General features: G+C 46.5%; 1 protein-coding gene across 4 annotated transcripts in view; it reads left to right on the top strand.

Moving 5' to 3' along the window:
• Nucleotides 1-15,247, top strand: part of DNAJC4 (DnaJ heat shock protein family (Hsp40) member C4) — a 301,306-nt gene that overhangs the window by 176,765 nt on the left and 109,294 nt on the right. For all 4 annotated transcript variants that reach the window (XM_029614759.1, XM_029614757.1, XM_029614760.1 and 1 more), the window contains one exon: nucleotides 10,833-11,005. In XM_029614759.1, the coding sequence (XP_029470619.1) occupies nucleotides 10,833-11,005 (173 nt within the window). The remainder of the gene's footprint in view (nucleotides 1-10,832; nucleotides 11,006-15,247) is intronic.

Genomic DNA, 15,247 nt, shown 5'->3' with positions numbered 1-15,247 from the left:
TGAGGTTATCAAATTTGCAGATGATACAAAATTATTCAGAATAGTTAAATCACAAGCAGACTGTGATACATTGCAGGAGGACCTTGTAAGACTTGAAGATTGGGCATCCAAATGGCAGATTAAATTTAATGTGGACAAGTGCAAGGTGTTGCATATAGGGAAAAATAACCGTTGCTGTAGTTACACGATGTTAGGTTCCATATTAGGAGCTACCACCCAGGAAAAAGATCTAGGCATCATAGTGGATAATACTTTAAAATCGTCAGCTCAGTGTGCTGCAGCAGTCAAAAAAGCAAATAGAATGTTAGGAATTATTAGGAAGGGAATGGTTAATAGAACGGAAAATGTCATAATGCCTCTACATCGCTCCATGGTGAGACCACACCTTGAATACTGTGTACAATTCTGGTCGCCGCATCTCAAAAAAGATATAGTTGCGATGGAGAAGGTACAGAGAAGGGCAACCAAAATAAAAAAGGGGATGGAACAGCTTCCCTATGAGGAAAGGCTGAAGAGATTAGGGCTGTTCAGCTTGGAGAAGAGACGGCTGAGGGGGGATATGATAGAGGTCTTTAAGATCATGAGAGGTCTTGAACGAGTAGATGTGACTCGGTTATTTTCACTTTCGAATAATAGAAGGACTAGGGGGCATTCCATGAAGTTAGCAAGTAGCACATTTAAGACTAATCGGAGAAAATTCTTTTTCACTCAACGCACAATACAACTCTGGAATTTGTTGCCTGAGGATGTGGTTAGTGCAGTTAGTGTAGCTGGGTTCAAAAAAGGTTTGGATAAGTTCTTGGAGGAGAAGTCCATTAATGGCTATTAATCAATTTTACTTAGGGAATAGCCACTGCTATTAATTGCATCAGTAGCATGGGATCTTCTTAGTGTTTGGGTACTTGCCATGTTCTTGTGGCCTGGTTTTGGCCTCTGTTGGAAACAGGATGCTGGGCTTGATGGACCCTTGGTCTGACCCAGCATGGCAAGTTCTTATGTTCTTATTTTATACTTTTACTGTGCGATTTGTAAACCGTTGTGATGGTGTCTCCAAACGAGGGTATAGAAAAACTGTTAAATAAATAATATTTAGATTGTTTTGTTGGTTGTTTACTTATCTCTGTTGGCTATTTCAGCAGAGGAATGACACCCCCCCCCCCCCCTCCACAGAACTGCAACCAGTGTCTCCTGCCCTAGAGAAGGACAGCAGGGGAAGAGTTTATTTCCAGCTGGACCCTGTCCCCTGCTGAGATATTCTTTCCCTTTCACTGGTGCTCAGCAGTGCTCCTCTTGGTGTAGCACACCTCCATGAGGGGCTTTTCTCTTTTTTTTTTGCATGGGATTCACACAAAAAGGCAGATCCTAGTCTTTGACTGCCAGCTCCCTTTTGCTTCTGTCCTTTCCTTTCAGCAGAAGCCGATGTTTCTCCTTTTCCTCTATCCCATTGGTCAGAACCCTCCTTCCTGCTTCCCAGGCAGTTACTGCTGAGCTCTGCTCAGAGCAGGCTGCAGGAGTCAGCTGGCCAGCAGTGATAGCAGTTTTTGTGGGGAAAAAACCTGCTCTTTTTCCCCTACCACTGCCACCTTTTGGGTTTCTTTTTCACCCCCTTCCAACTACTACACTAATTTACCTTTCTTGTTCCCCCTAAAAGCAAACAAACTTTTTTTTAACATCTTTAATATTATACTTGCTGGAGCAGTGGGAGTGGTGTGTGGGGGTTTGTGCCTGAAGAGAAAACAGCACAGTTATCCTAAACATTTTCTTTTTCCTTTCTCTAACTGCCATATCAGGATTAGAAAAATAAGTTTCTTTTCGAAATGCCTAAAGGGAGACCAAGAGGGTCAAAAAGCAAAATGCTTAAGATCCCTCTCCCTAAAGACAATTACCCAAACCCAGTATGTGAGGAAGACGTTTTGTACTCTCCCTTCCTTCCTCCACTGGCTAACCTTAGAAGGTTGCCAACTAGGAGAAGAGGGGAAGGATCAAATTATGAAAAATTTAGATTGGGGAAAGTACAAGCCTCAAAAGCCCCCTCTGGCTGGAGGCTTAGAATAAGGGACATCTAGGTCCCCCTTCCCCTATTGGATAACCAAGAGACCATGGCTACAAAAGACATCAAGACTCCTACCACCATCCAGTGGTAATAAAAATCTGGGCAAGCATCGTTCTCCTAAGCGGAGAGAAAACTTGTCTCCTCGCAAACGGGAGTCCAACTCCTTCCAATAAGCAAGGGGAAAAAGTTAACTTCTCTAGAACCTCAGGGGAAAGACAATCCTGGCTGCTCCCAACCCCCAGCCCTCTCTCACAGCACCTTATGGTCACCAGGGAGAAAACATCATTCTTTCTGCAGATGATTCCACCTTTACCGCGGGGGTACCAAATGGGATTCAAGCAACAGCGAGTGTGGCTGAGCATGAGGAAAGGCCTGAGGGCCCCCTTCCTGAAGACACTGGACATGTTTCTCTCATTCTGGGAACAGAGGAAAAACCTGAGTGCCAAAGGGAATATCTGGGGACTGGTCACTGGTCACTCCTAATACCTGCCTTTTTAGGAGATTCTCTCCCTGAAGTGGAAAAGCTTACAGACAACATGAGACAAGCAATGGGGGTGCCTGAAAGGAAGCAGGGAAAACACCAAGAGTCAGAAACTATTCTGGACTCCCTAGACCCCGATATGGAAGAGGAGAGGGAAAGGGCAGCTCACCCTGCTGAACAAGAACCAGAAGCAGGGTTAAGTCCAATGCCTCTGAACCCTCTTTCCTTCACACCTTCCATAGGCGAGCCAAGTAATATTACACAGGTATGTGAGAGGAGCTTTCTAACTCCTCCTCCACACATGGGACAGGACAAACCACCCATTAAACTGCCAGGGGTGTCTGTAGCCCCGAACGAATTTTTCTCTTTCAAGGCAGGCCCCAGAAACATGGGAGCTCAAAGAATTGTTTTGAGAGATGTGGAGAAATGCCAGAAGGCCCCACCTCATATAAGCAACATCCTGCCTGAGGTGGGAGGCACTTCAAAGAGAGGAACCCCTTCCAAGAGAGATGGGAAGCGGAGAGAAAGCCATAAAAGAGCTCAACTTAGAAAAAACCCACAAAGCAGCAGAGGTGTTGGCCAGCAGCATATGCTTTTGTGCAATATGCTGCCAGGCTACAACATCTACCACTTCGCCTCCGCTGGTTCTAAAGTGGTAAGCCCAAAAGGATTAGGAATACTAGGGGCTACTAAGGCAAGTAGGGAGGCTGTTGTAATCCTTGCTTCTAGTTACAGCCACCTTGGGAGAGGACATTATGATCAGTGGCTGAAACCTCTGAAAGTGTTACGTGTGCCATCCGCGGCAGAACCGCGGCACGGCCCCCTCACCTTTCTACAGTGACTCCAGCTCCTGGTTCCTCCTCGCTGGCGGTGGAGGGCCGTCAGCTCGTCCTCGGGCCTCCCATGGTGCCTCCAGCCCTGCCGCAGTCCCTGGCATTCCCGGTCCTGCTACCACTTTTCATCGGGCCTCTCCGTATGGCCCGCGGTAAGATGCTGCTACTCCAGCCGCTCCCCTTCCTAGGCTCGCATGTGCACCATTAATGTTTAAGTAGGGACCGCGGCGGGAACCTAGCCAGGGCGCCGGATGATGATGTCAACCCAGCTACAGTATTTAAGCTCAGGCTCCGTTCCCTAGCTTTGCCTTTGCAACAGGTCTCCTCACTGGTCAAGTATTCGTTGCCTCCTAGAGATTCTTCTCATTTCTACGTTCCTGTTCCTCGTTGTTCCTGGTTCCTGTCTCCTTGTTCCTACCTTGCTTCATTCCTCGGATTGACCACACGGATTTTGACTTTGCTTTGCCTGACCACGCCATTGACTCTCTCCAAGCCCGGACCTCTGCTTTGCCTGACTATTCCATGGACTCGCTACAAGCCCGGTCCTCTGCTTCGCCTGACCACGCCATTGACTCTCTCCAGACCCAGACCTCTGCCTCTCCTGACTACGCTATTGACTTTCTCTGTGATCAGACCTCAGCCTTGCTTGCCACTGCCTTCGGATTGCCGCCAGCCCTGACTCAAGCTTGCTCTTTGATGCTTCTGCAGCTTACTCCCTGGATGTGGTATACTCAGGCTTCGGCCTGCTCTTGCTCGAGTGCCCCCTGTCTGCCTCTGTTCCATTGATGCTTGAGTTTCCAGGGCACTACCCTGTCCAGAGTAAGACTGTGCTGCTGTCTCTGGGCTGAACCAACTCTCACCTCGACTACACACAGAGGCCCACCTAAGTCCTGCCGGCCCTGGCACCCAAAGGCTCAACCCACAGGGAACGAGGGCTGGTATAGGTGAAGCTCCAGCGGCCTCTGTCTATCAGCCCATGCCGCCTGCCAACAGTGGGGACCCTTAGGTCCCTACCTACGGGTTGCGTCAACCCCACCTCAGTCCAAGGGTCCACCTCCGACGCAACTGAGCCAGGAGAGAGGATGGTACTGTCAAATGTACCACTCTACCTCCCCACAACCAGACCACAATTTGAGGCTACACTTGTGCATTAGGAGAGGTCAGAGCGGACATCTTAGCAATCCCCTCAGGGCAAAGGGAGGTAGATTTGTGGCACCTGGAATCCTTCAGGCAACTGGTCATTATCCAGTTGTCATTATTCACTTAAAGACATTTTATTGCTCAATCCAGAGATACATGCATGCTCATGGGGACCGGTACTCTTGTCACATCAGTTAACCTATTTTCAATGTCCTGTTTAGAGGACAGCTTCTTAAAAAATGTGGGACATAATGGATTAATAAATTCCTAATTTTCCAGTTAAAGATAGGATGGGAGGATGTGAGATTCCAACAGATGTACACTGTTCTTGGAGAGATGCTTGCCCTCTAAGCACAAAAGATGGGGTGAAGGTGTCTCAGGTTATCTGAAGTCACAGATAGTGTTGTGGGTTAGACTGCGGAGTTAGAAATCTGTTAGAAATCTGATGCTTGATGGGAGGAGCAGTCAGATAGGAGGAGCAATCTGTAGAGAAAGCTCTGTATAGCGGGCTCCTGGAGAGGGAGGAGTCAGCAATCTTGTAGTATCTCAGATATCGTCTTGTTAGTTAGCAATTTGTTATATCTCTGATGTTAGTTACTGTGGAGTTAGCAAGCTGTTCTGGATTTGCTAGGGAGTTAGCAATCTGATATGAATCTGATATAGTTGTGGGTGGATCCCTGGGCCGATGGCAGATGACTACGCCCTCGGGAGGATACCCCGAGAGGGACCACCGGATAGGCTAGAGTATGGAGACAGACATACATTAGTTCTTTTATTAAACCAGTTATTGGAAACCACCAGAGGTGGCAGTAGTGAGCTGATATGCCCGGCAGGGCTGTAGTCCTTCAGGTACTGGAACAACGATCCCAGGATGGCTGAGCTGTTGAGAAACTGTAGAAAGTGAGTAGGCAGAGTTCATGAATAGAACTAGATGACAAAACTCACGTAGGTCTCAAGTAAGTTCAGGAGCTAGAAAGGATTAGGCCCTCGAGGAGCAAGTACCTGGTTCCAGGGAAAGCTCTGAGAGAGTGATGGTAACTCACAATTGTTTGTAGCAGTGATAGCTTCCAGGCAGTAGAGAATCTTCAGAGTGTCCAGGAACATGGGCCCTCGAGGAGTGAGTACCGGTTCCTATCTGTAATCTGAAAATAAAGAAAAGAGCGAGACCCCTGAGGAGCGGGTACCTCTGGTAAGTCCGAGGAGGCAGAGTAGCTTGGAAGTAAAGCCGAAGCAATCCCCTTGCTAACTCGGTTTGTTAGCGTTTCCAAAGACCTTTAAATATTGAAAGCAGATGACGTCATCTCAGGGGGACGCTCTTGAGGTTCACGCCCTTGCTGGTACAAGAGTCGGGACACGCGTACACGCCCTAGGCATCAGGAAAAGATGGCGGAATTGCTGCGTTGAGCTGGTCCGGGTACGCCAGAGGGAGACAGCATGGAGACGCCGCGGCAGCCAGCCGTCCATCAGACTCGGAGGGAGTCGCCACAGAGGTAAAGAGGGTGGAGTGAGGACGTTGAGCAGCGACAGTCGCAACAGATAGTCTGGAGAGGATTTCCATACCATTGGTGAAAAAGGAGTGTGTTATGATTTAAAGCCACCTACATCGGACATGGAACTCACTCAAGGAAACACCCAAGGATTAAACCAACTACATAATTCTAACCTTCCAGTATAGAGGGGAAGTAATTTATAACTAATGATCAGACAGATGATGAAATGCTAAAAGAGATCAGGGAAGTTAACAACTTTGGCAGTGCACTAATAATGGGAGATTTCAGTTACCCCAATATTGACTGGGTAAATGTAATATCAGGGCATGCTAGAGACATCAATTCCTGGACAGAATAAACAACTGCTTCATGGAACAATTGGTTCAGGAACGGACGAGAGAGGGAGCTATTTTAGATTTAATTGTTAGTGGAATGCAGGATTTGGTGAGAGAGGTAATGGTGGTGGAGCCACTTGGCAATAGTGATCATAACATGATCAAATTTGAACTAATGATTGGAAGAGGGACAATATGTAAATCTTTAGCTCTAATACTAAATTTTCAAAAGGGAAACTTTGATATAATGAGGAAAGTAGTTAGAAAAAAACTGCAAGGTGCATCTTCAAAGGTTAAAAGTGTACAACAAGTGCGGACATTGTTTAAAAATACAATCTTAGAAGCGCAGTCCAGATGTATTCCATGCATTAAGAAAGGTGGGAAGAAGGCAAAACGATTACCGGCATTTGGTTGAAAGATGAGGTGAAAGAGGCTATTTTAGCTTAAAAAAAATCCTTCAAAAATTGGTAAAAGGATGAGCATTGTCAAGTTAAGTGTAAAACATTGATAAGGCAGGCTAAGAAAGAATTTGAAATGAAGTTGGCCGTAGAGGCAAAAACTTTAAAAAAATATATCTGAAGCAAGAAACCTGTGATGGAGTCGATTAAACAATTAGATGACTGAGTGGTTAAAGGGGCTCTTAGAGAAGATAAGACCATTGCAGAAAGACTAAATGAAGTCTTTGCTTCTGTGTTTACTAATGAGGATACTGGGGAGATACTGGTTCCGGAGACTCAGATGAACTGAACCAAATCACTGAGAACCTGGAAGATGTAGTAGGGCCAGATTGACAAACTAAAGAGTAGCAAATCACCTGGACCGGATGGTATGCACTCCAGGGTTCTGAAGGAACTCAAAAATGAAATTTCAGATCTGCTAGTTAAAATTTGTAATCTACCATTAAAATCATCCATTGTACCTGAAGACTGTAGGGTGGCCAATGTAACCTCAATATTTAAAAAGGGCACCAGGGGCGATCCAGAAACTACAGACCGGCGAGTCTGACTTCAGTGCCAGGAAAAATAGTGGAAACTATTCGAAAGATCAAAATCACAGAGCATATAGAAAGACACATTTTAATGGAACACAGCATGGATTTACCCAAGGTAATTGCGTCTTGCCTCACAAATCTGCTTCATTTTTTTAAGGGGTTAATAAACGTGGATAAAGGTGAACCAGTAGATGTTTGACAAAGTCCATCATGAGAGGCTTCTAAGAAACCTAATAAGTCGTGGGATAGGAGGTTTACTTTTGTGGTTTACTAACTGGTTAAAAGACAGGAAACAGAGAGTAAATTGAATGGTCAATTTTGTCAGTGGAAAAGGGTAAACAGTGGCTTGCTTCAGGGATCTGTATTCGGACCGGTGTTTTTCAGTATATTTATAAATGATCTGGAAAGGAATAAGACAAGTGAAGTAATCAGATTTTGCAGATGATACAAAATTATTCAGAGTAGTTAAATCACAAGCGGATTGTGATACATTACAGGAAGACCTTGTGAGACTGGAAGATTGGGCATCCAAATGGCAAATGAAATTTAACGTGGAGAAGTGCAAGGTGATGCAGATAGGGGTAGATTTTAAAAGGGTTACGCGCGTACCCCTTTTAAAATGCCCCTGCGCGTGCCGAGCCTATTTTGCATAGGCTCGGCGCGCATAAGTCCTGGGCTTCGCTAGGGGGATGTGTCGGGTGGGCGGCGCGACGTTCGGGGCATTCCGGGGGCATGTCGGGGGGCGTGGTGCCGGCCCGGGGGCGTTCCGGGGGAGCGGCCGAGGCCTCCAGAACAGCCCCCGGGTCGGGAGATGGCGTGTGCGAGTTACGCCTGCCAGAGGCAGGCATAACTTTTAAAATAACAGTAAGGGGGGGGTTTAGATAGGGCTGGGGGATGGGTTAGGTAGGGGAAGGGAGGGGAAGGTGCGGGGGGGGGGGGGGGGGAGGGAACGGGCAGCGCGTGCCAACCCCAGATTTTATAAGATACGCGCAGCTATGCGCGTATCTTTTAAAATCCAGCGTACTTTTGTTTGCGCATGCGCTGTTTTTTAAAAATGTTCCCCATAGGGAAAAATAATCCATGCTGTAGTTACATGATGTTAGGTTCCATATTAGGAGCTACCACCTAGGAAAAAGATCTAGGCGTGATAATGGATAATACTTTAAAATCGTCGGCTCAGTGTGCTGCGTTAGTCAAAAAAGCAAACAGAATGTTAGGAATTATTAGGAAGGGAAAGGTGAATAAAATGGAAAATGTCATTATGCGTCTCTTATTGCTCCATGGTGAGATCGCACCTTGAGTACTGTGTACAGTTCTGGTTGCCGCATCTCAAAAAAGATATAGTTGCATTGGAGAAGGTACAGAGAAGGGCGACCAAAATGATAAAGGGGATGGAACAGTTCCCCTATGAGGAAAGGCTAAAGAGGTTAGGGCTGTTCAGCTTGGAGAAGAGATGGCTGAGGGGGGATATGATAGAGGTCTTTAAGATCATGAGAAGTCTAGAACGGGTAAATGTAAATTGGTTATTAACTCTTTCGGATAATAGGACTAGGGGGTACTCTATGAAGTTAGCAAGTAGCACATTTAAAACTTATAGGAGAAAATTCTTTTTAACTCAACACACAATTAAGCTCTGGAATTTGTTGCCAGAGGATGTGGTTAGTGCAGTTAGTGTAGCTGGGTTTAAAAAAGTTTTTGATAAGTTGTTGGAGGAGAAGTCCATTAACTGCTATAAATCAAGTTGACTTAGGGAATAGCCACTGCTATTAATTGCATCAGTAGAATGGGATCTACTTAGTTTTTGGGTACTTGCCAGGTTCTTATGGTTTGGATTGGCCACTGTTGGAAACAGGATGCTGGGCTAGATGGACCCTTGGTCTGACCCAGAATGGCAATTTCTTATATTCTTATGAAAGTTTCTAGAAATGCAATTGCTAGAACTTGGGCTGCATATTTAAAGATTTTGAGTTCCTACTGAAGGAGGCTGAATGCCTGTCAGCATAATGCAGAGCTGACAACATGAAACTCTTTGTCCAGTCCCACTGCCATATATTTTTACTGCAAAACACTAGTTTCTTTACTGTTGGCATTTTGAACAATAGAGATATGCATTCATTTCAAACAAATTTTAAAAATGCGACAAGGGCAATTAGTTTCATTCGGGGACCCCCCTGAATTTAATGAACCTTATTTGTTGTATTCATTTGAAATGAATGCATCGAGCCTAAGTCTAGGCCCGAAGCCAGGGCCTCGTTTAAAGCGTAGGCCGAGGCCCAAAGTAAGGGCCGTGGCCTACTTCCTAGCGCAACACGAGCATCTCACTTTCAGCCTAGGCCTGAAGCTGGGGCCTCGCCTAAGGCATAGACCGAGGTCCAAAGTAGGGGCCGCAGCCTAGGTCTGAGCATGACGCTGGGGTCTTTTATGAGACCCTTCGGGGGTATCCGATGGCAAGGCTGAGCCTCAGGTCCCAAAGTCTGGGCTTAGGCTGGAACCTGGGCTCAGGCCTGATGCTGTGACATGGCCTGGAGGGCGGGTCCCAATGCCTGGGTGTCATCTTAGACCGCTGCTCAGTCCCAGGCCCAACCCCGGGACCTGGCCTGGAGGCCGGGTCATAACACCGGGGCCTCAGGCTAGGCTGAAGCCCAGACCCAGGCCCGATGCAACGATCGGGCCTGGATGTTGGGTCCCGACACCTAGACCTCGACCTCGGGTCAAGCCCAGGCCTCGCACTGCTCCCTTGTCATCCTCTTCTTTCTTCTGACGCCGTCTGCTGGGGTTGCGCCGGAGTGAATTAACTCCGGCGCATTCACCCCACTGGACGGCGCTGTTTTGATTTACGCGCCGTACATCAGAATGGTGCCATTTAATGGTGAGAATTTGCCAGAGTTAATTAACTCCAGCACAACCCCAGCAGACGGCATCAGAAGAAAGAAGAGGATGACAAGGGAGCAGCATGAGGCCTGGGCGCTGAGCCTCGGCTTCGGGTTAGGGACCCAGCCTCTAGGCCAGGCCCTGGAATCGGACCAGCCAAAAATCGAAAACAGATCCTGGACCTGACATTTTTCCAGGTGGGTGGGAGCCCTTGTTTTCGATTTTTGGCTGTTTTTCAGGGTTTTTTTGTTAATTGCTTGATTTGTTGTTTTCTCATAAATTAAACGAATCAAGCAATCCACGAACCGAAATTTGTGGGATAAAACAACTCCCAAAAATGAATATTTTTCCCCTACATATCCCTAATGAGCAACATAAAGAAATCATTATTATTCTTTTGTCACCTACCAGAAGTCTACATGGAGGGCATATCCTGTTATTTTTGTAAGGCCTGCTAAATCTGTTGGAATCCTCCTGTAATTCCCATCTCTTTAATTCCGACATGCTTCTAACAGCTGAAAATTTCTGAGTCTGAAAGGCCTTCTGCCTTTGAACTTTATAAAATTTCTCTCACTTGCATGAAGCATTATCAACACAAAACCGCTAAATTCCTAATATGACTGTCTGTGCTCTTGCAGGTCCATCCTGACAGTGACCCCAGCAATCCCAGTCTACACACCCAATTTGTAAAGCTGAATGAGGCCTACAGAGTGCTTAGCAGGGAGCACAGCCGAAAGCAGTATGACCGCCAGCTCCACAGACAGCCGTCTTCTGAAGGAAGAACCAATGGCTTCCATTTCACAGGACCCAGGTAAGCAGAGAAGAATCCCTCTGGGAATATCTTCCTCATATCCTGCACTCTCTTACCTTTATTTCTTCTTCTCATACCCCCTCCCTGTTTCACTTTGAACAAGCTACTGAAAAAATAAATGAAGAGCAGACATTGATTAACAGAAATGAATGGGTCTCCTGTAATCAGAAACAAGGTGGTGGGGACCCTGAGTGGTTTACACTTTGGGGAGATGAGATGTTATTAGGTCCAATAGTGCAATTCATATATGTGTAGGAGTTTTGGAGAGAGGAGAGTTTGGTTCAGCAGTTTCATTCTGCTCCCTGGTCTTCCAGCTCAGTGAAAACAGCCTATATTGAGACTATGATACTTTGGACCTTTATTCAGAACTACCTGGAATTTGTCCAGCTTTTTCCCATCCTGTTTAGCCCACCTTTTGTGGAGATTGTCATTGGCTAGCAGCCATAGACTGTGGCTCCGTCCACTGCATGTGCATCTTGGACCCAGTATTCAAAGCCTGTTCAGCGCTATTAAGCTTGATAAGCGTGACTTATGCGGCTAAGTAGCAGCTACTGAATATGCATCTGCATTCATATGAGTAAAAGTAGGCATATACCATGCAGAGAAGAGGGATTCAGTTTTGTAAGGAACGGGACAACCTTTTGGGGAGGGGGAGACTTTTCCAAAAGGTTGGGCTCTACCTTAACCAGAGTGGAACCAGGCTGCTGAGCTAACTTTTAAAAAGGAGATAGAGCCACTTTTCAACTAAAACGAGGGGGAAAGCCGACAGTCACTCAGCAGTGCATGGTTCGGAGGAAGGTATCTTCGAAAGTCACTAATGAAACTGGAGAGTTAGGGCATCCCAACAGAGAGGTTCCAATAAAAGCAAAAGTAGTCCATGCGCCTATAAGTAAATAATCACCTGAGCTAAAAGGATTCCAGATTATCTCTATCATCTGAAAAGAAGATTGTTAATGCAAACAAAAAACACATTTTGTGTATGCCAATGCTAGAAGTCTAAAAAGTAAGATGGGAGAGTTAGAGTATATAACAGTGAATGATGAGATAGACATAATTGGCATCACAGAGACCTGGTGGAAAGAGGATAACCAATGGGATAGTGCTATGTCAAGGTACAAATTATATCGCAATGATAGAGAGGATCAACTTGGTGGGGGTGTGACACCCTGTGTCCGGGAGGGCATAGATTCCAACAGGATAAAGATTATACAAGAGACTAAATGCTCAGTAGAATCTATAGGGTAGAAATCCCATGTGTGTTGGGTAAGAATACAGTAATAGGACTATACTACTGTCCACCTGGCCAAAATAATCAGATGGATGATGAAATGCTAAGAGAAATCAGAGACGCTAACCAATTTGGCAGTGCAGTAATAATGGGAGATTTCAATTACCTTAATATTGACTGGGTAAATGTAACATCAGGACATGCTAGAGGCATAAAGTTCCTGGATGGAATAAACGACTGCTTCATGGAGCAATTGGTTAAGGAACCAGTGAGAATGGGATCTATTTTAGACCTAATTCTTAGTGGAATACAGGTTTTGGTGAAAGAAGTAAAGGTGGTGGGATCACTTGGCAATAGTGATCATAACCTGATCACATTTGAAGGGGGACAATATGTAAATCTACAGCTCTAACACTAAGTTTTCAGAAGGGAAAACTTTGATAAAATGAGGAAAATAGAAAAAAACTGAAAGGTGTAGCTGCAAAGGTTACAAATGTACAACAGGAATGGACATTATTTGAAAATACAGTCTTAGAAGCACAGTCTAGACGTATTCCATGCATTAAGAAAGGTGGAAGGAAGGCAAAACGATGACCGACTTGGTTAAAAGTGAGATGAAAGAGGCTATTTTAGCTAAAAAAAAAATCCTTCAAAAATTGGAAGAAGGATCCTTCTGAAGAAAATAGGAAAAAGCATAAGCATTGTCAAGTTAAGTGTAAACCATGGATCTGACAAGCTAAGAGAGAATTTGAAATGAAGTTGGCCATAGAGGCAAAAACTCTTAATAAAAACTTAAAAAAATATATCCGAAACAGGAAACTTGAGAGGGAGTTGGTTGGACTGTTAGATGATCAAGGGGTTAAAGGGGCTCTTAGGGAAGATAAGGCCATTGCAGAAATAATAAATGAATTCTTTGCTACTGTGTTTACTGATGAGGAAGTTGGGGAGATACTGGTTCCGGAGGTGGTTTTCAAGGGTGATAAGACAGATGAACTGAAACAAATCACTGTGAACCTGGAAGATGTGGTAGGCCAGATTGACAAACTAAAGAGTAGCTAATCACCTGGACCGAATGGTATGCACCACCATAGTGTTCTGAAGGAACTAAAAAATGAAATTTCAGATCTATTAATTAAAGTTTGTAACCTATCATTAAAATCATCCATTGTACCTGAAGACTGGATAGTGGCCAATATTTAAAAAGGGCTCCAGGAGTGATCCGGGAAACTATAGACCAGTGAGCCTGACTTCACTGCCGGAAAAAATAGTGGAAAGAAGTCTAAAGATCCATCAAATGGCAGATGAAATTTAATGTGGATAATTGCAAGGTGATGCAAATAGGGAAAAATAACCCATGCTATATTTAAACAATGTTAGGTTCCATATTAGGAGCTACCACTCAAGAAAGAGATCTAGGCGTCATAGTGGATAACACATTGAAATCATTGGTTCAGTGTGCTGCGGCAGTCAAAAAAGCAAACAGAATGTTGGGAATTATTAGAAAGGAATGGTAAATAAAACGGAAAGGGCCAGATTTTAGCAGCCGTGCGCATGTTATAAAATCCGGGGTTGGCACACGCAAGGGGGTGCACACTTGTGCACCTTGCGGGTGCCGAGCCCTAGAGGAGCCTCGATGGCTTTCCCCATTCCCTCCGAGGCTGCACCAAAATCGGAGCGGCCTCGGAGGGAACTTTCCTTCCGCCCCCCCCCCCCCCCGCAACTACCCCTACCTAACCCACCCCCCAGCAATACCTAAATCACCCCCCTATGTTTATTTTATAAGTTGCGCCTGCCTCTGGGCAGGCATAGGTTGCGCGTGCCGGCACGGCCACTGTGCCAAAGGACTCGGTCCCGCCCACGCCCCATCCACTCCCCGCCCCTCGTTTCAAGCCCCGGGACATCCACAAGGGAGACGCCGCCGCCGAGCTCCTGCATTTCCTCCATCGGCTTTTAGTTCCGCCCCCTAGGAGCACACGTGCGCGCAGGGGCTCTAGATTTAAAGGGACCAGCGTGGGAAATTCAAGATCTTCCTCCAAAGTGACGGCGGACGCTGTGAGTATTTAACCCTGCTCATACTCTCCTTCCTCGACTTGCAACGAGGTTGACTTCTTGGAGTGTGCTAGCTGCTGTTCCTGCCTTGCTCTTCCTTCTGACTCCAGCTTGTCCACTGGCTTCTGACTTCAGCTCGTCCACTGGCTTCTGTCTCCGCCTGTCCTCTGGCTTCTGACTTCGACTGGTCTCCCGCTCGCTGCCTGCCTTGACTTTGGTTCGTCTTCACCTTCGGCTGTCAGCCACCTGCCCTGAATCCTGGTTGGTTCCTTCCTTCTGCTCTTCTTCATCCAGACCGCTCCGTCCAGGAGGTCTCGCCTAAGTCCAAGCAGCTCGGGTCCTCACGGGCTCCTCCTGGGGGGACTTCGGGCTTCCAGTGGTGAAGTTCCGGTTGGCTTCCTGGTTTCAGCTTCTCATCTCCTCAGCACCCCTGGTCTTCTCTTCGGATACTCGCCCTCAGGAGACCGTACGTAAGTCCAAGTGGCCCAGGTCCTCAAGGCCTTCTCCCGGGGGGATCTTGGGCTTCCAGTGGTGAAGATTCGGCTGGTCTCCTGTCTTGGACCGCCTTCCGGCTACAACCTCCATGGTGGGCCTTCTCATGGTGCACCATCATCCGTTCTAGCTGGCTCAAGGCTCCACGAATCCAACAGTTTGCAAGGCCATGGACCCAGCGGACCTTGCCGGCCTCCAGGCCATTCCGGGCATCACCCAGCGGCTACAACAGCAGCAACATTGTTTAGATGTTCTAACGGCAACAGTGGAGAGACTAGAAAGCCTTCTGGACTCTGTGCCTCCCGTGGCGCCACCTGCGTCTGTTTCGGTGCCAAGCCTCGGGCCTTCTAAGACTACACAGCTGCCAGCCCCATCCAGGTACTCAGGAGAGGCCAAACAATGTCGTGGATTCCTCAACCAATGTTTTGTACGCTTTATTCTCCTGTCAACACAGTTTCTGTCGGATCTGGTGA

The sequence above is a fragment of the Rhinatrema bivittatum genome, chromosome 8, assembly GCF_901001135.1.
Source record: "Rhinatrema bivittatum chromosome 8, aRhiBiv1.1, whole genome shotgun sequence".
NCBI classification, from domain to species: domain Eukaryota; kingdom Metazoa; phylum Chordata; class Amphibia; order Gymnophiona; family Rhinatrematidae; genus Rhinatrema; species Rhinatrema bivittatum.
This window is presented reverse-complemented; position numbering and strand designations above follow the sequence as displayed.